General features: G+C 40.5%; 1 protein-coding gene across 2 annotated transcripts in view; it reads left to right on the top strand.

The window, feature by feature from the left end:
* The window catches only part of ESR1 (estrogen receptor 1), a 358224-nt gene that overhangs the window by 193216 nt on the left and 139009 nt on the right, over window positions 1–25999 (top strand). For both annotated transcript variants that reach the window (XM_004598354.2, XM_058664156.1), the window contains exon 4: window positions 963–1079. In XM_004598354.2, the coding sequence (XP_004598411.2) occupies window positions 963–1079 (117 nt within the window). The remainder of the gene's footprint in view (window positions 1–962; window positions 1080–25999) is intronic.

Here is a 25999-nt window from a genome sequence, read left to right as displayed (position 1 = left end):
GGAGACTCAAGTGTGGGAATTGGTGAGGGGTCTAATGGACTGAAAGGACAGGAGATAAGATGAAATTAGAGAGTGAGGTGAAGTCGGGAGCAACCATCATTTTAGGATGGACTACGTGTGACAATAGTCAATGAGAAAAGCAGTATTTGTGCCTGAGAGATTCAATACACAAAGAAAAGCAAGAAGAGGAATATTAAAACAGTAACAACAGCCAATATCTTTTAAGTACTTTTCTAGGGCATGGTGATACATGGTAAACCTACATCCTCATGTTTAGTTCCTTGAATACTTGCTTATTGTTTTTTCTCTTTTGGTACATCTCCTTTTTAAATTTGAATTCTAATTAGTTGTTAACAAGCAATATGATTTGTAGATAAACTTTTGATATTCTGATATTCTCTTCCTGTGTCCCTCCCTCCCTCCGTCCCTTCTTCCCCTGCTTCCTCCCTCACTCTCCCTCCTATCCTCATCACAGAAGGAGGTGAGACATAGAAGTGCTAACTTAAGTAGCTTGCTCCACATTCTTTACTATCAAGTGATGGGTTAGTTTACTGACTTACAGATGAAACATTCCAAAGGCCCATCCCATAACGCTCAACAGGAATTAGGTATTCTGTGCTTCATTTTGTGTATATATTTGGCTTTTTTTTTCCACAGTAGAATGCTAGAACAAAAGTGAAAGTGTGAGAGTAAGACCAAGAGAGATATAAAGAGATAGAACTCCTATTCGCTGATTCATCCCTAACCAGCCGCAGTGTGGAGGCTGGGATGGGCTAAAATCAGTGAAAAAAAGACTAGGGGACATTGTAACCACAGTTAGAGAAGGACAAAGGGAAGGCAGACCGAGTTGCTGTAGGGCAAGTTCAGGGGAATGATGGGAATACATTTTCCACTCTCTTTCCCTGTGAATTCCAGCTGGCTGAATTTCTGGCAGTCATAATTCTGTCTTGTTGCTTTTGTAGGGCATAATGACTACATGTGTCCAGCTACCAACCAGTGCACGATTGACAAAAACAGGAGGAAGAGCTGCCAGGCCTGCAGGCTCCGAAAATGCTACGAAGTGGGGATGATGAAAGGAGGTAAGTGAGCTGATGAGGTTCCTGATACGGATGGCCTGGGTACCTCTCAGTGCTGGCTGTGTCTGTTTCAGTAGCCATTGATATTTAATGTTTTCTCATCTAGTTAGCTTTCTCCCATTCTTATTTTTCTTTACCACACAAATATTTTCCTAGTACATTTCATTTATTTAAAAATTGGAAGCATTTGAAATTGGAAATTCTGTCATGACCATGTTTTATATTTTCAACATAAACGTGTTTTAAACCAAAAATGTGTGGGAGGTGGAGGTGAAAGAGGAGGCAGACTGTTCAGTGAATTATTCAAGAAATATTTTTCTGTTGCTGTTTGTGTTGCTAATGCTAGAAAATGATCATTGGATATGTCCTTTCCTGAAGTTGAAACTACTCCATATGAAGGCAAAACAGCTCATTTATAAGCATTCAATTTCTCAAAATGTCCAAGGAAATTTGAATTTCAGTCAAAGATAGCTTTGTCCTTTAGAAGCTGAGTCACTCCAAGCCTTGCTAACGTCTAGCATGGTATTGGGAACTTTTCAATGACTGGAGTATGAGCAACTTCCAAGCACTTGGCAGTCAGGCTGCGGGCCCATGTGCATAGGGTTTGCGCAAGTCCCTGTCTTTTCATGGGTCCAATCTTCCAGTGATCTTATTAGGGAATCTGAAGTACCAAACTGAGGGCTTTAGGTGCCAGATCGATTGCCACACATTCTTAGGAAGCTAATTTTGAGGAGCGTGACTGTTAGTCTTGGATAACTGTCAACGCAACAAAGGAGAGCAATTAGACAATGTCTCATTAAAATAGAAATGCAGATGCATTCTGTGTTTTTGCTTGGTGGGAAGGAAGGGAGGCACAGTGATTGTGCTGCCTGCTGGTGGGATGAGAAACAGGCTTTCTGAGGAAGGCCAGTGGTGTCACAGTGTGAGTTGGAGAGAGCAAAGTTACAGCAAAAAAAGAACTGTAGAAAATAGCTAATGCTTTATTTATGCAAAGATGAAGAAAGAGGAAAAACACAGAAATAAGAGCAAGAAATAGGCATGCTTGTTTGTGCCAATGTCTACATACACTGCACGTTTAGTTCTGGGGTCTAAGTAAGCCCACTAGCTTGAGATTTTTAGTACAGCATTTGAAATAAATTTTTCTGGTAAATAGAGGGCATTTATACATTTGGTGAGCTGATCTGTATGTTTTTTGTAAAGATTTGTTACTTTTATTGGAATGTCAGATATACAGAGAGCAGGAGAGACAGAGAGCAAGATCTTCCACCCACTGAATCACTCCCCAAGTGACTGCAACCACTGGAGCTGAGCCAATCTGAAGCCAGGAGCCCAGAACTTCTTCTTCTGGGTCTCCCATGTGAGTGCAGGGTCCCAAGGCTTTGGGCTGTCATCTACTGCTTTCCCAGGTCAGAAGCAGGGAGCTGGATGGGAAGTGGGGCTTTGGGGATTAGAACTGGTTCCCAAATGGGATCCTGGGGTCTGCAAGGCGAGGACTTTAGCCGCTAGGCTACTGTGCTGGGCCTGATCTGTAGGCTTTGAATGTCTGAAAAATCAGCCTTAATCAAAGGGCAATTAATTCTAATCATTTAAGAGCCACATGAAGAAAATGACAATTAGATTCATAAATTGATTAAATATTTGAGAAATTCATCTTTATACTGTAGGAAAAATAGTTTTAATTAAACTCCCAAAAGCTTATGAAGGTAGCAACTTGCTAAGTAACAGAAATAAGACAGCTACCTGAGAACAGTTTTATCTGAAGCACTGGAGGCTAAGATGAACTTTGTTACCTGGCAATTAATGGTAGATTAAGCACAGGCTCTCTGGAAACTATGATAATCAACTTGTGAGTGTGCACAAAATATGTTTTTTTTGCAAACATACATTGGCCTGAACTTACAGAAATCATTATTTTGTCCCTCTAATTATCTGGATGCTGTTATATAAATCGTAAATCCTCATTTTTAACCTAACAGAAATTCTAATATGCAAAGAAATAATAATATAGATAATTTACACACAGCTGTTTTTTGTGAGCATGCAAACACTAGCATATGTATATTTATGACTGTAAAATAAATATCCATGTTCATTTTCCAGGTCTACCGTAATGAAATTTCACATACTGGGTAGCTGGAGCAACATAAATTAGTTTTCTCCATGGTCCTTGAGGCGGGAAGTCAAAAATTGAGATCTTCAAATGGCCTTTTCTGTACTCATGCACTCTCTGGGGGTACTGATCCCATTGGGTTAGGGCCCTAACCTTATAACTACACTTAGACTTGTTTATCCCTGAAAAGGACTAGTCTCCAATTACAGTCATATAGGGAGACTTTGACCCAAAACCGGCTGCAGTAACAAAATCCCACAAACTGAATGGCTTAATCTTAAAACAGAAATTAATGTTCTCCCATTGCTGGAGATTGCAGTCAGAGATTGAGGTTTCGGGTTTGATTCCTCCTGAGGCTTTTCTCCTTGGTTACAGAGGGCTACCTGCTCCTTTGTCCCCAGATGGCTTTTCCTCTGTTCTCACAGTCCTGGTGGCTCTTCTTAGGAAGATGTCAGTCATGTTGGATTATGATCCTAAAACTAGGATCTCATCGAATCTTAATTGTCTTATTAAGGCCCTATATCCAAATACAGTCACATTATGAAGTTCTGGAGGTTAGGATTTCAACAGAAATTTCGGGGAGACAAACAAATACATATCATGAGGACTTATGTATTTATGTCAGTTTATACACTCTAAAACCAAAATAATGAAACTATAGAATTTGAGCAACTCATTTTAATGATAAGTACACAAGGCAGAATAGCTTGTTTTATGTCCCATTACATAGGGTAACAAGCACATAGCCTCAAGACACCTTATATAACAACTCCTCAACATCTCATTGAATGTTTCAGTTATAACTGAAAGTACAATGATAACTAACATTTGTCGCTTAAAATTAATAGTGGTAACTTAATGCATCTATACAATTTTTTTCTGACTGACTTTACAGCAATCTGGTTTCTTAAGGTAGTTACCAATGAGGATATGAAATATTTACATGTGGGATTAAAAAGCTTGGTTTCAGAACCCGGCGCAGTGGCCTAGTGGCTAAAATTGTTTGAATTCACATGCCGGGATCCCATTTGGGTGCCAGTTTTAATCCCCAAAACCCTGCTTCCCATCCAGCTCCCTGCTTCTGACCTGGGAAAGCAGTAGATGACAGCCCAAAGCCTTGGGACCCTGCACTCACATGGGAGACCCAGAAGAAGAAGTTCTGGGCTCCTGGCTTCAGATTGGCTCAGCTCCAGCAGTTGCGGTCACTTGGGGAATGATTCAGTGGGTGGAAGATCTTGCTCTCTGTCTCTCCTGCTCTCTGTATATCTGACATTCCAATAAAAATAAACAAATCTTAAAAAAAAGCTTGGTTTCAGATAAAAGAGATCACATACATATCCCTATGTTTATAGCAAGGGGAAATAAACTTACTGAAGAATAATTCTAAACATTCAAGAATGCACAATTATCTACATGATTAAATCTGTTTTAATGTTAGAAAGCCTATAATTCCTGAAAATATTGAAATTCTTGTGAGATTATGTTCTGAACCATTAGATGCAGAATGTAAGATGTGACTTAGAGGCTGCGCTTCTGCGTCTTAATGCGTCTGTTGGGCTTTCTGTCTTTTTTGCTTTTTACTCTACATCTGTCTCCATTCCCTTCCACTTAGACTGTGGATTAAATGGCTCTGCAAGGAGGCCCTCCTGGTTCTGTGTATAGGTTGGATGCTTGTGCTCTGGGTTTATAGCAAGAAGTTTTTATCTGAGTCCCCATGACTGCTAGGGTCAGTTGTACAATTTCTGTCTGCCTCCGTAGCCCATTAATCCCATGATGAAGGCTGCCTCTACTGATCTTGCCACTAAACATTAAGTCCCAAAGCAGGTATTTAGTAAAATGTATTTGTGTGAATTAATTGATGCAATTTATTCAAGTAGTTATTTGCTTAGAGCAGATTTCACCCACATTACTTTGGATAAAACAAGCATAAATAAGATACTGGTCCCTACTGTCAAAGTCTTCATTGTGCAAAGAGGATATTTGCATGTGAAGACTTGACTGAGTGGAAAGATGGTTCAAATAGTTGAAATTCAGGCTGGAAATCCAGAGTGTTGGTTAACCAGTCCTGGCTTTATTCCAACCAGAATATTGCACAGGTCATCTCACTTGCACGTTATGTATTCTTAGGAATTTGGATTCAGACAGTGGCTACTCCTCATGCCTGCTGAGCGGCTCAGTTAAAATCACATTGTGAGCTTCCATGTCCTCAGACATGGGATGGAATTAAGTAGCTTATACTTAACCAATTTGTTGTGCTGATCCGAGATCACAATATGTGAGAATATGAATTTAAACTACTGCATAAGTGCTAGCTATTATATTTTTTTGTCCTAAAAGTAATTCCCTATCTCATTGAACTTTACCATATCTGAGTGTTACTGCTTTTTCAATTAAAATTAAAATGTTATTTTTGTGACTTTTACTGTGAATGAATATCTAATTTCTTTGTAGAGAATAAAATCTGGCTTAGTTGTGATTATGAGGCTGTCAAGCTCTTGGTGTAAACTTGTGCTGACAATAAACAGAGTTTAGAGTCACTTATGTCCTCAGATTATACCTTTGGGAAAAATCATCCAGATAAAGAGCTGAAAGAGTATACAACCTTCAGGCTCATTGGTAAATTTATGGTGAAAGTGGTTTTGTGATTTCTGATTATTTATAAGATTCTTGTATGATTTGTCAGAAAAAGGGGGGGATATTTTCATTCTAAATGTTGACTGTAACTGAGTTTGGGCAGGAGACAGCACCAGCAATGATTTCTTAGACAACTGTGTTTTTTTAAGCTTTGGGTTCACATGCTGGATATACTTGTAGGGTGAGTAAGATTTGTTACTATTTTATAATTCCAAATATTTCAATAATTTTTGAAGGTTTTTCCTTGTACTGTATTCCAAAGGTGTGTTGGTAGCCAGATTTTCATTTTGTCAATAATCAAATGGGCACGCAGAAAATAATCACTGTGCTGGACTCTTGCATGGTGCTTGTTGGTTACAATTACATGAAGGAGAAATTTGAATCAAAGTAGCGGCTGTCTGCTAGTTCTGGTTTATTTTAGTTACAGTGCCATGCTGTAATTTTTGGAAATATTCTAAAACAAGAATTCAAAGTCACTAGTATAGTTTTTTAAGAAAAGATTTATTTATGTACTTGAAAGGAAGCGTTACAGAGAGGGAGAGAGAGTGAGTGAGTGGCATTTCCGTTCTGCTGGTTCACTCCCAAACTGCCACAATGGCCAGGACTGGACTAGACTGAAGCTAGAAGCTAGGAGCTTTTTATGAGTTCCTCATGTGGTTCCAGGAATCCAAGTCCTTGGTACATCTTCTGCTGCTTTCCCAGGTGCATTTGCAGGGAGCTGGATTGGGGATTGGAAGTGGAGCAGCTGGGACTCAAACTGGAGCCCACGTTGGATGCTGGTATTGTAGGTGGTGGCTTTGCCCATTACACCACAGTACCAACTCTTACTGTTAGAATTTTAAAGTGAAAAAGTAGTAAAGGAAGAGTGTTTAGAAGCTTGATAGAAAATTCATATTTAAATAATTTTGTGTAGGAATAAAGTTATTTTATAATTCTGTTTCAATGATTGTTCTGAAATATCCTGATTCTAGGTGGGAAAATATATGTATCTGTCTAGAATAGCTCAGATGCAGAGAAGAATTAGGTAATTATTTTCTTATTTCCAAAGTTTAATATGTGTTGTTATGAGTTACTATAATTCACTTTATGTATGGAATGAACTTCCCTTTAGTTTAACTTTGACTATCTTTTAGCAAAAGTGTACAATCAATTTAATGTTGATAGTGATGGGACCAGAACAACACATTGCAAACCCAAATGACAACTGCTTTCTTGAGGTTATCCACTGATTTAAGAAGAAGTGTAAGTGCGTCTGATTTCAGGGTTTCTTTTAGAAATGCAGATGTGTGTGTTCATGTTTAATATTTGATTTGGTAAAGAAAAGCCACTTTCACTTTGCCAAAGAGATTGTGGTTATTTTAAGCAAGGCATTATATATTTATAACTTTAAATATTGTCTGCTCATACCATAAACATATTTAATATATCCAAAGGTTTCCTCATATCCGAAGATTTTTCTCCTACCATGATTCTTCATTTGTAATAAGAAACATGTTGAATCGGGTAATATAATCATATAGGTCCTTAAAGACGAATGAATCCAATGCTTTGCAATATTTTAAAGCAATCAAACTCCTTAGAAGCAGAAGCAGATACTGAAAAAATAAACTGGATTGACTTGTCATGCTCTCTATTTATGCAAATATGGTATTCATGAGAAACTTTTTTATTTTTTGGGAGGCCAGTGTTCCTAGGAACACAGTTTACACATTACTGGTCTAACCTAGAGATTCCTCAAACCAAAGTCCACAAAAATTAACTCACTTGAAGTCTTAGAATTACATACATAAGTGAGTTTGGAATCTCACATTCTAGACTCGCAGTGCTTGTTCTTTGTTTTCTGTTAAATTTATTTATTTACTTGAAACTCGGGATTATTAATTGTCAGGAGAGAGGGAGGGATACGGAGAGATGCCATCTGCTGCTTCACTCCTCAGATCGTCCGAGTCTCCAAGTCTGTGCTGGGCGGAATCTAGAGATTCTTTGGGACATCTCATGGGGGTGCAGGGGACCTGGCACTTGGATCATCTTCTGTTGCTTTCCTAGGCACATTAGCAGTGAGCTGTATAGAAAGTGGAGCAACTGGGACTCGAACTAGCACCGAAATGGGATTACAGCATCGCAGGCAGCAGCTTAACCTGCTGTATCACAGTACTAGTTCCCAGAGTGCTTTTTCTTTGCAGAACATCTCTTCACTCTGGTTTGCCATGCTAACACATTCATCATGAAAAATAACATTAAAAATACAGGTGATTTATAATTCAGTGTACATGTACACATACATATACTCTGGAGGGGTACAATTAGCCATCTTAATCTTCCAGATTTTATCATGTCAGTGCTTCCTTGACCTGGGAACTGAGGAAATTTGTCCTGGAAGATTCAGAGTTAATTCCTGAATAGTTTTTCATTCCTGCTTCAATAACAGTAGCAGTTGTGTTAGGAGCAGGGGATGTGAAATGTATTGGGACTAACTGAATTGTAGAGTTTGAAACAAAATGTAGATAATGACTACACTGTTGCCAGACAATAGAATCAGTGAGATCATATTCCAGAATAAAGGAATTGTATGTATGAAATACCAAGGAAAAGGGAAATATACGTGTCCATTAGTTTAGCATGGATGAGAAAAATGAAGCAATTGAAAAAATGAAATAATGGTGCATTGAACACCATTCATTTGCTAGTGACCTCAAAACTTGTACTTCCAGCTCAAGCTCCCTGCCAAGCCACTGACTCGTATGTACAACTGCTCATGTTCTCTTCAGAGGGGTATCAAAATAATGAAGGTTTCTCAGATTGTTCAAATCTGAATCTGCTGTTTTCCTCCCAGCTACGCTTTGCAGTCTCACCCATCTTAGTTCATAACTCTAGGTCTCGATCCATTGAAGCCAAAATACTGACTCAGCCCCATTTCTCTCCCACCTCACCACACAGGAAATGCTGGTGGCTCTACTTCAGAGCATTTAGAATCTGACCAGTTCTTTCCTCCTTCAGTATTGCTTTCTTTTTAAAAAAAAAAAAAAAGATTTATTTATTTATTTTTTAATTACGAACTCAGATATACAGAGAGGAGGAGAGACAGAGGGGAAGATCTTCCGTCCAATGTTTCACTCCCCAAGTGAGCTGCAATGGCCGGTGCTATGCCGATCCGAAGCCAGGAACCAGGAACCTCTTCTGGGTCTCCCATGCTGGTACAGGGTTCCAAGGCTTTGGGCCATTCTCGACTGCTTTCCCTGGCCACAAGCAGGGAGCTGGATGGGAAGTGGAGCTGCTGGGATTAGAACCGGTGCCCATATGGGATCCTGGTGTGTTCAAGGCGAGGACTGTAGGTGCTAGGCCATGCCGCTGGGCCCTATTGCTGCTTTTTTATGTGAACCATTGTATGTGTATGTGTGGCTAATCCTTCATGTCCCTCAAGTTCTTTGCTCTGCATTCTTTTATGTAGGAAACTTACTCTGACCATCTTATTTAGCAATGCTATTTGCTTCCCCTGCTTCCTGGTTGCTGCCCTCTTAATGTTCCTATGCCCAAATTCAGTTTTCCTTCTTTGTTCATTGATAATATTTCCACCTTTTAATATATCCAATTAAGTTAAAAGTGCTTTCTGTTATTCAATGTCTGCCTCACTAGAGTGTAGTGGCTTTTAAAACACAGCTTACAAATAATTAAAGTGCTTATTTTACTTTTTGTTCCCGTAAGTTTTTATAAGCACTTGGATAATGGCCTACATATCATAAGCAGTCAATAAAATGCTGTGCATGGATTAGTAAAATGAACGAATGAATAAAATTGAAGATACGGAGACAGAGCTTTGAATGTGCTGAGGATCAAGAGTGCTGTTTTTCCAATTAAGGGAGACTATATGCTGGAAAGTAAGATTTGGCATAGTAGGTAGTCTGTTATATATCATCCCCCAAATCTCAAGAGTTGATAAATATGAGCATCTATTACATGTCAGGGAGACGCAGCGAGGAGCTGCCTATGTTGGCTGCTCACTCTTCTCTCAGGAGCTGCTTGGCAAGAGCTCCAGGAAGACTCAGTTTTGCTTCATATGTTTCATGTCTTTCTCTGCCTTTGGCAGGCTGGTGCACACATGCCTGCATGATAATGGCAAAGACTCAAAAATGATAAAGCCCCAAATCACGAGCTTGCTGAAGCCTTTCCTTGTATTGTATGATGCTATCCAAGGGTTGAACAGCTCAAAAGTTTGAGTCTAGGGGCATGGAGACAGAACTTCAGGCTGACAAATTTGGACTGTTTTCTTTTTAAATCTATTTCTCAACCAAAAAATGAGCTTTTCAGATTTAGAGCTGTAAAATAAATATAGCCATAGAGTGTTAGGTTTGGAAGGACCTAGAGCTAACCTGCTTTTCTTCACTGATGAAGATAGGACTCCCCCTGAGCAGTTTTGTTGGAAAATAAAATTTAGAAATATCCTTCTTTTCCTGCCTGTCTTGTATACATGACGCATGGACACAGTAAAGCAGGACAACCTAGAAATGGATGTATCAGTGCTTCTGAAGAAATACTGGATATTTTCAGGTGTGCTAGATTTCACTCATAGATTCAGATGTTTTTTATATATATATGTATATGTTATGAGTGGTTATGAGTAGAGATTAAAGGATCATGTATAAGGTATTTTGATATTTGAGTAAATTTTCTCACTACATATTAAAGTAACCAAAAATTATTGATGATTCTGCTCTTAACTTATATTTGCAATGTTGTTTAAATTTAAAAATTATATTTTTTCATAAATAAATCATAAGCATCTTATATTAATGATGTTTTGGAATATCAGTGCATTGTAGGATGTATAACTCAAGCCAATTAATATATTAATTATATACCCTATTCATTTCTTTATGATGAGAACACTTAAAATGTACTGTACACTAATCAAGATCCCAAAGCACAGGCAATAAAAGAAAATATCAACAAATCAGATTACCTCAAGCTCTGAAATTTGTGTACTGCAAATGAAACACTCAAGAAAAAAAATCACGGTTGACAGAATAAGAGAAAATATTTGCAAACTATGCAACTGATAAAGGAGCAATATCCATCCAGAATCTATAAGAGCTCAGGAAAAGCAACAACAGAACCAGAAACAGTAAAGAAATGCACAGAGGATGTGAACAGGCACTTTTTAAAAAGATGCATTCAGTTGACCAACAGACACATGAAAATGTATGCTCAGCATCACTGACCATCAGGGAAATGCAAATAAAAACACAATGAGGTTGTACTTTACTCTGGTTAGAATGGCTGGCTATCATCCAAAAATAGAAAAACAATGTTGGTGAGGATATAGGGAAAATTGTACTCTAATCCACTCTTGGTGGAGATGTACACTAATGTTAACATTATGGAAGACAGTATGTAAAGTCCTCAGAAATTTGAGGAGAGATCTATATTATGCCCCAGCTATTCCACTCCTGGAAATTTACCTGAGCAAATTGAAATCAGCACACGAAAGGGTTATCTGTACCCTCATGCTTATTGCAGCTCAATTCACAATGCCAAGAAATGGAATACACCCAGGTGTCCATCAATTCATGACTGGATAAAGAAACTGTTGTATATATACGTTAGGAAATAATGATCAGTTATACAAATGAGTAAAATCCTGTATTTTGAAACAAAATATATACAAATGGAAACCATTGAGAAATGACTGTGTTCAGCTTCTATGTCTGTGTTCAGTCAGGTTGTTTTCTGTCTGAGTTGTTTGAGTTGCTTACCTATTTTGATGCTATGCATTTCTGAGATTGTGTTTGCTAATATTTTCTCATTCTAGAGATCTGTGCTGTGCTTTGTTGATTGGTTCTCTTGCTGTGGAGCAGCCTTTTAGTTTGGTATAATCCTAGCAGTCTATTTTTGCATTTTAAAATTCTTCTCTGGAATATATATATATTTATTTATATATATGAATAAATATATGTAATATATATTTTATATATAATTATGGTTATAATATATAAATAAATGGTTATATAAATATATATATATATAATATATCTATATACAATTATGGTTTAGATAAGGCTTGAGGAACATGCATCCAAGGGCTGTATAAGATCCATGAAATCACTGGGTTTGTCCAAACTAAGGCAATAGCAGGTGGGACTCCCAATACATTTATGGCAAGTTAATTTTTTTTGTAAAGATTTATTTATTTTTTATTACAAAGTCAGATATACAGAGAGGAGGAGAGACAGAGGGGAAGATCTTCCGTCCGATATTTCACTCCCCAAGTGAGCTGCAATGGCCGGTGCTGCGCCGATCCAATGCCGGGAACCAGCAACCTCTTCCAGGTCTTCCATGCAGGTGCAGGGTCCCAAGGCTTTGGGCCATTCTCGACTGCTTTCCCAGGCCACAAGCAGGAAGCTGGATGGGAAGTGGAGCTGCTGGGATTAGAACCGGTGCCCATATGGGATCCCGGTGCATTCAAAGTGAGGACTTTAGCCGCTAGGCCATGCCGCCGGGCCCCAAGTTAATTTTTATGTTGCTAATTTTGTGTGATACAACCTTATGTGCATTTAGGAAGTGTACTAGAGAGTGGGAGCTTTTTCTCTCTTTCTCTGTAATTCTCTCTCACTTTCTCACTTCTCTCTCGCTCTCTTCTCCCTTCTCTTTCAAATTTTTAAATGGCTGTTTTGCCTTAAATGTTTGAAGAAGTGTTGGCAGTGACTCAAGGCCAGACAAACATTTTAAATGCATCTCTCTTATTCCTATAATTAATTTTCACAAAATCAGAACATTTTTTGAGAAGATATAAGGACTCTTTGAGGTGACAGACCAGAAAATTTAGAAATTTGGGGAACAGTCATTGAGTCAATCGCTACTTTTAAATTGTTAGACTAAGACCCCAGGAATTTTCATATGCTTACTGATGTTTCGGTGGTTGTGATTAGGGTAATGAATAGTTTTCGAACTGAAAAGAACTTGCAGTCACCTCGCACACTGCATTGTTTCTAAGCTCATTGTTCTTGGGCAGGTCATATGGGCAGTTAACTGCTCAGGCAAGAAACTAAGACATCTAACTGGTTCAGTGCACTTTTCATTGTACTGCCCTGCCTAACTGTTCTGCACATGACGTAGAATATGAAAGATAGGTGCACGCATAGTAAGTTGCTAGTATCCCATAAATCAAAATTGTGACTTAAGAATAATTACTGTGTGGGGCCAGCACAATCCCTCAATTGGCTAATCTTGTGCGTGCAAATGCCCGTATCCCATATCAGGGCTGGCTCATGTCCTAAGTGCTTTACTTTCCATCCAAAGCAGTGGAGGATGGCTCAGTGCCTTGGGACTCTACATCCATGTGGAAGACCCAGAGGTGCCTGGCCTCTGGCTTTGGATGGCTCAGCTCTGGTTATTGCAGCAATTTGGGGGAACAAATCAGCAGTTGGAAGATCTTTTTAAGTCTCTCCTTCTGTCTGCGAATTTGCCTTTCCAATAAAAATAATTCTTTAAAAAATAATAATTACTGTGAACCCAGAATACCATTTCTCTTCAACAAAACATCTCAATATATTTGCCCTAGTTGTGTGGTAGAAGTTCCCAATAACATTTGTATACAGTATAATGCATATTTTAAGACTTCTTTCATGTTAACTTATTACTTAATATTTGTTACAATTTTTAAAAAGCCACTTTATCCTGCATTCTGAAGATTTTCACTGTGTTCAAATATGTGATATGATCTGCATTCAGATTTATAATGGAGTGAACTGTTGCAATGAATAAGGTTATTTCCTTCATTGACGTATGTGAAAACAATCTCTTCTGAAGGTAGTTTTACTTCTGTCATCACAGCAAAGTTATTGAATTACATGAAAGAACTTAGTAACAGAGTGTGTTGAGATAGCCAGTTACCAGAACTCTCCTGGTTTTGGCAATGTGGTAGACGTGGCCAAAATTTCGAGCCCTAGAGCTGGTGACTGTCTTGTTCCCCATTTCTGCATTGTGGAATAAAAAAGGAATAAGAAAAAAATGGATAAATTAGTGATCTTCAAGAACTGTCTGGTCAATATTTCATAGACTGATCAGGGACTGCTTGCTTGAAAAATTATCCAGTGCATATAAGCCAGTATACTTGAGGCCAGAATTTTTGGAAATTGGAGAAGTATATGCCGGACATCATAGGGATCCTAAGGTGAAGTGTAGATGCAGTCATTTATAAACAAATATGCTGATCAGGCCTGAACAAAACACATGGTTTAATTTATGTTTGCCTGGGCAAATGATAATTAGTAAAAAATAAATATAGAATTATATTTAGTGTTTATAACTTGAAAATCTTACTTGAAGGGGCTAATCACTATTTGTTTTATAGCTAAATTGTTAGCTATTTTATTGAGAACATCTTATGTTATAAATGCCAAACCCAGTTCTCATTAGTTAACCTAAATAATTCACAGATTAACAGTTGTTGAACGTCTACTGAAGGTGCTATAGACCTAGGGGGATTTGAACTGTGGTCACTAACAGCCCACAAACACTAGGCAACCTACTGATGTGAAGGTCATTCCCATAAAAATGATCAAACCTTGTCATTCCTCAACAGACCCAGATTGGGAGTTGCTCCAAAATTCCTATTTTTAAAAAGATCTATTTATTTATTCTTATTATAAATTCAGATATATAGAGAGCAGGAAAGACAAAGAGGAAGATCTTCTGTTCGCTGATTCACTCCCCAAGTGACCACAACGGCCAGTGGAGCTGAGCCAATCTGAAACCAAGAGCCAGGAACTTCTTCCAGGTCTCCCATGCAGGTGCAGGGTTCCAAGGCTTTGGGCCATGCTTGACTGCTTTCCCAGGCCACAAGCAGGGAGCTGGATGGGAAGTGGGACTGCTGGGATTAGAACTGGTGCCCTTATGGGATCCCAGGCATGTTCAAGGCGAGGACTTTAGGTGCTAGGCCACACCGCTGGGCCCCTGTTTTTAACTTATGCATTGATTCTAACTTCATTCTCCGGGATCAGGTTTGCTGGCTCTCGGTAGGTTTTAACTTAGAGTTAATGTAAAGTCATTTTTGATTGGTTCTGTTCTCTTGGGAAAAATCTGTGTGGAAATATTGTCTCACAGGAGTATTTTGAGAGTACTCTGATAGTCAAAGGCTTCGAGTGTTTTGTTAATTACATAGAGGGAAACAGATGCTAGTTATTAGTATTCATACATGGTGTAGCATTGTGGTTCAAGTCTCTAGTTTTTGGCATTGGGGTACCTGGATTCAGATTCTAGTTCTGTTTCTTGGTGTGGGAAAATAGGATACTCAGCCTCATCAACCTTCGGTTTTCTTACATGTCACGAAAGATAGTGGATACTTAGTGAGCCTGCAAAAGTGGGAATGTCAAAGCGTTCAGTTTGCATTTGGCTTCTACTGAGCCCTTATGATGGCTGATGAAGAGTACACTTGCGTTTTCTTTTTGCTTTGTGTGCTTAATGTGAACTCTAAATGAAATGCAATCCCAGCGGGCTATGATCATCCTAATTAAATAAGAATGAAGAAGTTAGTTATTACAATATATGTCTGTGTTTGGATAATTAGTGTAAAGTGTAGGACATCACATTCTGCTTACTTTAATGAACACTTGGCTCTAGAAACAGAACTCTTATTTTTTCAAGATTTATTTCATTTTTATTGGAAAGTTATATTTCAGAGAGAAGGAGAGACATAGAGGAGAGACAGAGAGACAGATCTTCCATCTGTTGGTTCACTCCCCAAGTGTGTAACAGCTGGAGCTGAACCAATCTGAAACCAGGAGCCAGGAGCTGTTTCTGCGTCTTAACACATGGGTGCAGGGTCCCAAGGCTTTGGGCCATTCTCTATTGCTTTCCTAGGCCATAAGCAGGGAAATGGTTTGGAAGTAAAGCAGCTGGGACATGAACTGGTGTCCCTATGGGATCTTGGCACATACAAACTGAGAACTTTAGCCAACAGGCTATCGTGTTGGTCCCAGTCTTAATTGAGTATACTCACCTATTTCCCAGGCCCAAGAGGAACCTTCCCTCAGGGTAAGTGCACCACGAGGGAACCTTGGGAATGGGGTTATAGTCCTAGCTCCATCATGCCCCCAAAAGCCAGCGCCAGGATGAGTCTGGGAGGATTCCGGGCCTTGGGGTTGGGGGTGGATGGCAGCCCCCCACAGTGTGGCAACTATGGGGGATGCCCCTGCCAGGCCGGATCCAAGGCCGGGAATCAGCAGGACAAAACCACTATCAAAAGGCAGTGACTGAGTCCTTGGCTTTGGGCGACTAGTGCACCAAATGGTGCCAGGCTCTGCCTGTTGGCTGCCCAGCGGCGAGCTCTGGGGTTTTTAGGGTATGAAATTGCTGCTTAGAGACTCCTGTGAATAAAGCCAGCTTTAGTGTACATGAGAGATGAATTCTGGGTGATTTCCGGTTATAGGGTACTGAAACTTTCGGGTAAGTATGGAGACTGAGACCTGATGGTTTGGAGGGGAGGGTCCATAAGATCTATTTGAGTCAGACTGAATCACCAGCCAAATTAGGAATTTGGAAGGGTTATTAGCATAGAGCATCACTGCCACACACCGGTCCACACCAAAGCTATGGATGGGGGCCTGTCTAGCTGGGCACCATTACTTGACTGGGTGGTGGAACAGTGGACTGGTCACATTTGGCAGGGTCAAGACACTTACCAGCACGCGAGAGAATTTGGTCCGGGCCTAACCTCTATGGGGGAAGTGTGGGCCTAACCCTGTGGAAATACAAGTCCCGCAGGTTAGCTCGCAAGTTGGGGTGGCGAGGGGTTAAGCTAGGAGTGACCATGGCACCTGCCATCACTTATGGATAAAGGAACCAATGGCATTCTGGGCAGGTCAAGGCAGCATCACCCGAAGGAGCATCGTAAAACAGGATGTGGACTGGGCTGAGCTGCAACTGGAAGGGGGCACACTGGGCAGGACCAAACAAATTTCAACTGACAAAAAAAGAATAGAAATCAGGATGGAGCACATGTCATTCCAACCTAGGCTCTTACAACTGGTCTACGGGAGGCAGGGAAACTATGCCACAGCATTGAAAGGAAAGGCTGAGACAGGTGAGGGGAACACCTGTGGGCCTCATGTGAGCTAGATTGGGAAAGGGCCTAATTGGGCTGACTGTTCTAAATGGTGCAAGCAAAATTAGAATGGGCAAGCTTTGGTAGGGCTTTACCACATTATCAGATGGCAGAGACTGGCACCGGGGGCAAATTCTGTTATGTTAAATGCCAGAACCACCTGGAGAGTGTGCAATCCAGAAGTTGAAGTGGCCTGGTAGGGAGATAGTGGGCACCTCCCTCGTGGGTAACCACTCCCACTGGAGAGCACGAAAACCAGGACAGGGGCAGGAGTTGCTAAACAGAAAGGCACCTGCCAGAATGGGTGTATGGGCTGGATAGTAGGCTGGTTGGGTTGAACTAGGCTTCAATGCCCATTGACAAGTACCAGAGCTTAATGGGAGGTGGGACAGACTGAACAAGCCTGCAGTACATACTCACATGCATGGGAACTCTGGAAGGGAGCAGGCCTGGTGGGGGTTATGGGGAGTCACCCCAACTAGGCTGCAGCTCCCACTGGTTTGCGTGAGGACCAAGTATGAAATGGGTAGGATTGAGCTGGACTACAATACCCATTGGTCCAAGTGGATGGACAGGGCTGGAAACAGAACTGACCCAGTGGAGACCAGTCACATTAAGCAGGGCCGTGACATTAACATGCTAGAGAACCATATCCAGGGGAAGATTCTGTGGGGGATGTGTGGGCCAAACCCTGTGGAAATTCTAGCCCCACAGGTTACTTCAAGAGATGGAGTGGTGATGGACTAAGCTAGGTGTGACCAAGGAGCCTGCCATCAATCACAGATTGAAGAACTGATGGCAGTCTGGACTGGTCAAGGCAGCACCACCCGAATGTGCTTCCTGAATAGGGTGTGGGGTGGGCCAGGCTACAACATTCACCAGCTCATGCAAGGCCAAAAGGAAGGCCAGACTATGCCAGGCACTGGCCTAAAACCCAATGGCATATATGAGAACTAGGTCTGGGAGGAGATCAAGGGGAGAAACTTGGGAAACTCCTCTGGTGTGTCATAGCTCCCACTGGTGAACAGGTGGTCCAGACCTGGGGGTCGGACAAGCTGGGCAAAGTAGCTCAAATGGCTCGTCAGTGTATGAAATGGTGATGGAATGGGCACACTGGGCAGTACTGGGCAAACCTTAGCCCACAAGTAAAATCAGAAACCAGAATGGAGCACTAGACACGCCCAGCTAGATTGTTGCACCAATTGGTCTGCATGAACCACAGACGCTGAGCCAGTGTCTAAGGCAGGGGTCGCAACAGGTGATGGGCTGTGCCAAGCTGAGTCAGAGCAATCACTGGCATGCTGAACATTGACTGGGAATAGGCCCAGTTGGGGAACTAAGGGGACACCCTAGCTGGGTGGAGGTTTACACCAAGGGGCGCACGAGCTGGAATGGGGCTGCGTTCTGATCAGGATACAGTTGTAGTCTCCCTTGGCACAAGTGTGGACTGGGACTAGATACACCAGGCCAGGCCAAACTGTAACACTTTCTGGTGTTCTAGAGGACCAGGGTAGATGGGGGATGGACTAGGCTAGGTCTCAACCCCAACTGAGCCATATATGAGCTGTACATGAGTATGGACAAGCCGTGGCTGGGATGAAACATCCAATAGCAAGAAACGGATGGGTTGAAGGCCAGTTAGGAAAAGCCACTTTTTCTGCTACGACAGGAGGTAAACTAAGTAGTGCTGGCTCATGGACCCCCTGGTATGTGCAAAATCTGGCACTTGGAGGGGTACTGATGGAGGAACCTGGGCAACTCCTCTGGCAGGACACAGATCCGGCAGGTAGGCACAAGAAGCATGGAAGGAAACAGCCTAGAAGAGGTCGTGGAAAGTGTCCCACTGGCATACATTTGGCATGGGTTGGGGGCAGAGCAGGCTGAATCTGTTCACGTCATCCACTGGCAAATCCCAACACTGGAACAGAGTGTGAGTGGAGCCAGGTTTGGTTGCAACAAAAGCAGTACACAACATGGAATGCCAAGGTGAGGTTGCCTGTGCCACATGTGACTGCAGCACCCAACCAGCACACGTGAGAACCAGGAAGGGAGGGAGCAGAGCCGGCAGGGGAATAAGAGGTGGTTCCCTTGTTGGACAGCTAATCCCACTGGAGAGCATGAGCTGGGATGGGGATAGACCAGAGTAGGCAGGGCTACAACACCTATGCGCCTCATGTGCACAAGATCAGGGAAAAGCCAGGCTGGGCTGATTATTCCTACTGGTGCAAATGAAATTAGAGTGGGTGAGGGTTTTTGGGGGCTTAGCCACAGCATCAGCTGGCAGAAGCTGGCACTGGGGGCTAGTTTTGTGAAGTCAAACCACAGAACCACCTGGAGAGTGCATAATCTGGGAGTGTGAGTGGCCTGGGAGGGAAATAGTGGGCTCCTCCCTCTTGGGTTACCACCCCCCATGGAAGGACACAAAAACTAGGACAGAGGCTTGGGTAACTTGAGAGACACCCAACAACATCCGTGAAGGCTGGACAGTTGAGCTGGTTAGATGGAACAAGGTTTAATACCCATTGACATGTATGAGAGCGGAATGGGATGTGGGACAGACTGGACTAGTATGCCACGCATACTGGCAAACCAGGGCAGGGGGCGGGCCTGGTAGGGGTTATTGTGGGTCACTCCGACTAGGCTGAAGCCCACATTGGTTTGTGTGAGGGCTTTGTATGTGCTGGACAGAACCAGGCTGGACTGCAGCACCCATTGATTCCAGTGGAAGACAGGGATGGAAACAGAACCAACCTAGCAACTGCAACCACCAGCTGATCTGGGGGATGAACTGTGCTGGGCCCTGTGCTTGCTAGTACATATAAGAATCTGGTCTGGGAACACCTCAGACAAAGTTTCTTTAAGGATCCTCCCAATTGAGCTTCCAGACTCAGAACCCTAACCATGAAAAGACAGAGGACAGAACAAGTCAATCAACCACCTCAGCTATATGTTGGCAGTGAAAAACTGGGCAAACGGAGACTCTGTGATGGACTATGTCAATCAGTGGAGTCTCCAATGACCTCATCATGCTTGGAATGATGAGAGTGGCAGTGATTAAGAACTGATGAACTATCAAAACCACTTGAACAAGACCCTTGGAGCATGCCCCACATCCGGGACCTGGGGTGGGAGACTGGGTGGGGCCTCTCCCTTAAAAACCCCTTTCATATCAGATATATTAAGGAAAAAATATGGAACTAATTGTCTTGTCCATCTTCCTGTAGCGCTTGAGCCTTTTTACCCTAATTATGTCTATTGTCAAAAAATAAATTAAAAAAAGAAAATATAATAAGGGACATGAATCAAAGGAATCATTCTTGTAACTAGAGACCTGCACTTAGGGCATAATCCTCTAAGAAAGACTAATAGAACTGACTTTTCAATTAAAAAATAAAGACACTTTTGTGCTTAAGAGTAGGGTAGCAAGTGGTTCCAGGAAGTAGGTTTTCCACATTTGAGGCATTTGGGGATTTAAGGAAAAAATACAGAAATCTGAGACAGATTTTATAAGCACCATAAGCATAACTTGTAGGCAAGATAACTTTTTTTAAAGATTTATTTATTTTTTATTGTGAAATCACATATAGGGAGGAGGAGAGACAGAAAGATCTTATGTCTGCTGATTTACTCCCCAAGTGAGCTCAACTACCAGTGTTGCACCAATCCAAAGCCGGGAGCCAGGAGCCAGGAACTTCTTCCAGATCTCCCACACAGGTGCAGGGTTCCAAGGCTTTGGGCCATCCTTGACTGCTTTCCCAGGCCACAAGCAGGGAGCTGGATGGGACGTGGGACTGGTGGGATTAGAACCGGCGCCCATATAGGATCCTGGCATGTTCAAGGAGAGGACTTTAGGTGCTAGGCCTTTGCGCTGGGCCCAAGATAGCTTTCTTATGTGACAGCAGAAAAATAGTGTCTCAAAATGTGAAAATAAAATCGATTTTAAATTTTAGTGTATACCTGAGAGGTGGTTGAAAATTGATTATTTATTTATTTTTTTCAATTTTATTATGACGTATTTTCAACTGACTATAATTGCAAGTTGAATCCCCCACTATATAAAGAATTCAAGAAGTTGTCAGTAAAAGGACTACTGTTCTTGCATGGTGCAGACAAGGGCTATCTACAATAATCAAATCTCAAGGTGTCAATTTCTTTCATATACATCACATTGGTGTTTGTATTGCATGTGTTCATTGACAAACTCGGAGAAGGTGCAATCCTTGTCTTTTTGAAACTTGCTTATTTTACTGAGCTTAAGATACTTAAAGGTTAATAGATTAATACATTAACAAAAAGTTAACGTTAGAAAATGAAATGACCTAGCAAATGAGACATCTCAAAGTTGCATATTATAAGTCATTGAGAAGGATGAGGTATTTTAAAACTATCAACTGAAGTGGTAAGGTGGGTCAAAAAGAGTGAATTCAATTGACTCCATATCCCCGATCCACTAAAATGACAATTTAGTTTATTTTTCAATTTAAGAAACTTAATGTGTAAGTTCTTGGTACAACAGATGATAGTTGTTAAGAAATCATATAAGTTCTTATCTAGTTAAGAAGAAAGCAGCTTGAAATCTTGAAATGAACAGCATATAATTACTATTAAAACTAAGTTGATAGTGAATTTTATCCAGGACTCATAAAATATGCATTGCATTTACTGAAAATGGACTGCACAAATGGTAAGAAAATAATTGACTAGATTTAACATATAATTCCTCGGGCAAACATCACACTGAGTGCATATGTGCACGGTCACACCAAGAGACATCAGGGAGAAACCGTGGGCAGCAGCTCTGTATTTCTTGCTGGATTTTCAGGTCTCTTCCTGTGCTTGGGATGCTAATTTGTCCCGCGTGGAACTTGACTTTGCTTAATGTGCTGCACATTTCAAAAAATAATTTTTTACTTCTGGAATTTATAATATTTTTTTTTCTTTGTAGATTGTGCTTTGAGTCCTTCCATGCCTAAACCTCTGGTTTTAAATTTATTTATTTGTTTGAAAGAATTATGTGGAGACTGGATGGGAGGGATGGCAGGAGGAAGGGAGAAAAAAAAGAAAAAGACAGGGAAAGACAGAGAACAAAATGTCTTCCGTCTGCTGGTTCACTCCCCAAATCGCTGCCATGGCCAGAGCTGGGCCAGGCTGAAGCCAGGAGTCCTGAACTCCCTTCTCATGTCCCTTTTGCCTTACTTGTACGTTTTTACAAATTGCAACTGATGAGGAGATTTCTGTATATTAAGTGAGGAGACAGTATAATTTCATTTTTTTTTGCCAGTTGCTCCAAGGCTCTACATTAAATAATGTACTTGCCCCTCCCCTCATTGACCTGGGAAACGCCTTCAGGATGTTTGAAGTTCCCCTGTGTGTGAGAATGTTTCTCATGCCGCCACCATTTCTCTGCTCCATTCGTGCATGCTCACACTAAAATCCGTTTTAATTTCTGAAACTTTGAAATTAGATGCCATAGTCCTTCTAGAATGGGACTTTGTCATCTTCAAAATGATTTTTGATGTTTATGTTGACTTTTGCTTTTAGATGAATTTAAAATAGACCTGTTGATGAGATTATATTAAACTTACAAATTAATCTAAGGAGGGTTGACATGTTTGTGATAATCTTTCTTCCCATTAATGTTATATAACCCTCCATTTATTTTAGGTCTTTGAAAATTACTTACCCAAGGTTTTTCAATTTCTTTCAAAAGATTGTACACATTTAAAAAATTCATAGCTATCTTCTTGGTATTTTCCTTTGTTTTTTAAGATTTATTTATTTTTATTGGAAAGGCAGATACACAGAGAGGAGGAGGGACAGAGAGGAAGATCTTCCGTCCAATGGTTCACTCCCCAATTGATTGCAACGGCCGGAGCCGAGCCAATCCGAAGCCAGGAGCCAGGAACTTCTTCCGGGTCTCCCACATGGGTGCAGGGTCCCAAGGCTATGGGCTGTCCTCAGCTGCTTTCCCAGACCACAAGCAGGGAGCTGGATAGGAACCAGGGCTGCCGGGATTAGAACTGGCTCCCATATAGGATCCCGGTGTGTTCAAGGCGAGGACCTTAACCACTACACTGTTGCGCCGGGCCCATCTTCTTGGTATTCTCAAGACATATTTAAAAATCACATTGTTTAATTGGTTCATTTGTATCATATATTTTTGAAAATGTTACAAATTTGAGATTATAGTACATACCCATTTAACATTTTCTCATGCTGGTGGATATCTGCAAAGCAAACTTATTGGGGGAGCTTCATCAATATTCTGCCATGGCATAATATCATTTATTTAACTATTTCCTAAATTATTGTTTATATACATTGCTTCTAACTTAAACTTTTTAAACTTAACTATAAGCATTTTTTTAAAAAATGTATTTTTATCTTATTTGAAAGGCAGAGATACAGAGAAAGACAGGATGAAGAGAGAGGCAGAAAATTTGTCTCTGTTGATTCACTCTCTGGATGTTTGTGACAGTCTGAGCTGGGCAAGCAAGACTACAGCCAGGACCCTGGCACTCCAGCCGGTTCTCTCACGTGGGTGGCAAGGACTCATGGTATATTTGAACCATCATCTGTTGTGTAACTGGATTGGAGGTGGAGTAGCCAGGTCTCAACCTGTATTTTGATATGAGATGTGCGAATCCCAAACTGTGAGTGGTTAACTGTGCCAAGCCACTGTACCAAACACCTACACCTGTAAAGATCCATTTTGTGTAATATTTGCATACTGTGATAAGCATTCGTAAGATTTACTCCTTGAATTTGAAAGCCTGGTTCAAAGGTATGCACTTTTTCTTGAATATATAATCCCAATCGTGATTGGTTTAGACTTGATATTATATCATATATGAGTATGTACATTGAGTATGTGTGTTAAAATTATGAAACTGATATATATAGATTTGGAACATGTGAAGAAATTATATTTTTAATAGCATGTAAGCGTTTTATGTTATATAGACTGTATCTGTTCTGTGAAAAGGAGAGTGAATGGATGAGTGGATAAATTATTCTGGAGGTTACATGACAAAGAGCTAACAGCAGTGAGTCCAATTGAAGCAATTGTGTATGATTTTGATTTCTTCTCTGTATAACACCCCTGAATTATTTGTGAATGTAACATGTAATTCAATTTTTTATATACATTTAGTAAGATAATAGTTCTATTTATTTTTTGGGAATATTTTTGTGTAATTCTTTTCCTATTTATATGACTGCTTTAATTGTTTATTCCTATCACATAGGGAAAGATGTGAAATTGACATACTGTCTTGTAACAACTATGTGTACTGTCATTGTTACATCTAGCTCATAAACTTCATAATTCGTTCACTTATTTTTCATTCGATTATTTTTTATTTTATTACATTGTAGGTGAGCTCATAAATGCCATTGAGTGAATTCATTCAGTGTCATCCTCATGGTGTTGAGGTATCAATAGCCCATGGCTGGTTTTACTATTTTCTTAGATATTGAGCTGTTTGTGGCTTACACACATTTTTTTCCATGAAGGAAGGCAGCCACTACCGCCAACGGCAAGATGCTGAGAAGCTGCTGATTATATGTCCATGTCCCTCCTTACTTACCCTTGTAGCTCACTCAGGAGTTGACTTCATGAAACTAGAGAAGTTAGCTTTCATTCTTTAAAAAATAAAACAAAACAAAAAAACACTCTCCTTGTTCTCTCTTGAGATACAAATAAGGAACAACTAGGTTTCGGGAAAAACGAACTCTCCCTAAATGATTGAGAAAATCTTGTTCTGACAATAACTTATGTCTGCGTCACCTTTTTATCTGAATGTATTTTCTGTAGGTAATAGTGGAAAGCGAGTTTGATAATATTACGTTTAAGACCCGCCCCCAGCAGCAGATCTTACTGTCATCAGGGGTCTTTTCAGAGGTTTTTGTAGCAGCTACAATGCAGCTCCTCCTGATTGCTGGCTCTCACTCCACTACCAGGACACATTGTTTTGAAAGATCTCAAAATTGCAATATTTTTATTTGGTCAACACCTGCAATCAATGTAATTCACCCCATCTTTGGGGAAAAAAATGGAAAAATGGCAACCCAATCTCTGTGACCTTAAAATCCTCCTGAAACTCTGAGATGCTCAGCTGGTGAGAGCCTGGTACTAATGATGTCAAGGTCATGGATACTATCTCATTCCCAAAAGTGAATCGCAGAGAAAAAAAAAATCCAATGACACTGGCCACAGACTGCTGTCTGTCTGCTAACCATTCTCAACTCGGCAAAAGAAGGTGATTTTGTTTTTTAAGTGAATCAGATCATGGCATGGATCTTCAATTTGAGACTTGTAGGACCAAGGAAGAAGACTAACTGAGGCCTAAATGAGGAAACTCTAGATAACTTTAGGTCAGACTCCGTCAAATGAAATGGCTTCGGAGAGAGCTATCCCTGACACTACCCAATTTGATTCCTTGTTTAGCCTATTCTCATATATTTTGATAATTTAGTAATACATAATGTTAAAAAAAGATTATGAAAGATAAAATTTCAAGATAAGTTTATTTTGGCACAAAAACATTTTGAAATCCATGAGTAGTTTTTTTTCATAATGTACGTTTTTATGATCTTTTGGAAGACTTTCCGTATTCATGCTTCTTTGATTATGTGTGCATCATTTTAGTTCCATTTTGCATGACCTTTCTGGAGTATTGTGTGGATCCTGAATGGTTTCTGTTTTCATGATATTTTCAGTAAGGATCTCAGCTGGTTTTCTTGTTACAGATGTTACAATTCTGCTTGTACTCAGTGCATTGCCTTTCCATTGCTTCACCTTTTCCATGTCCCATTGCCTTCTGTCTCTATAGTTTCCTCTGACTTTATCAACGTCACAGAGCTTTTGGAATGGATAGTCTCCTCTTGTACCTGTGCTGACTTAGCTTTGGGAGGCTTCATTTTCTGCTCAGGTGCAATTATCCATAATGAAAAATGAAGAAAATGACAGACGCTGTGATGCTGGGGTTCTCTTCCTTACAAAGCCTCATGCATTCTTGGGATTCAGAGGCAGCAATGCCATGTTGCACTCCTCAATTTGTTGAATTAAACTCTATGGTG

This window comes from Ochotona princeps, chromosome 1, assembly GCF_030435755.1.
Source record: "Ochotona princeps isolate mOchPri1 chromosome 1, mOchPri1.hap1, whole genome shotgun sequence".
In the NCBI taxonomy this organism is placed as follows: Eukaryota; Metazoa; Chordata; class Mammalia; order Lagomorpha; family Ochotonidae; genus Ochotona; species Ochotona princeps.
Note: the sequence above shows the minus strand (reverse complement) of the source record. Positions and strands in the feature narration are given on the sequence as shown.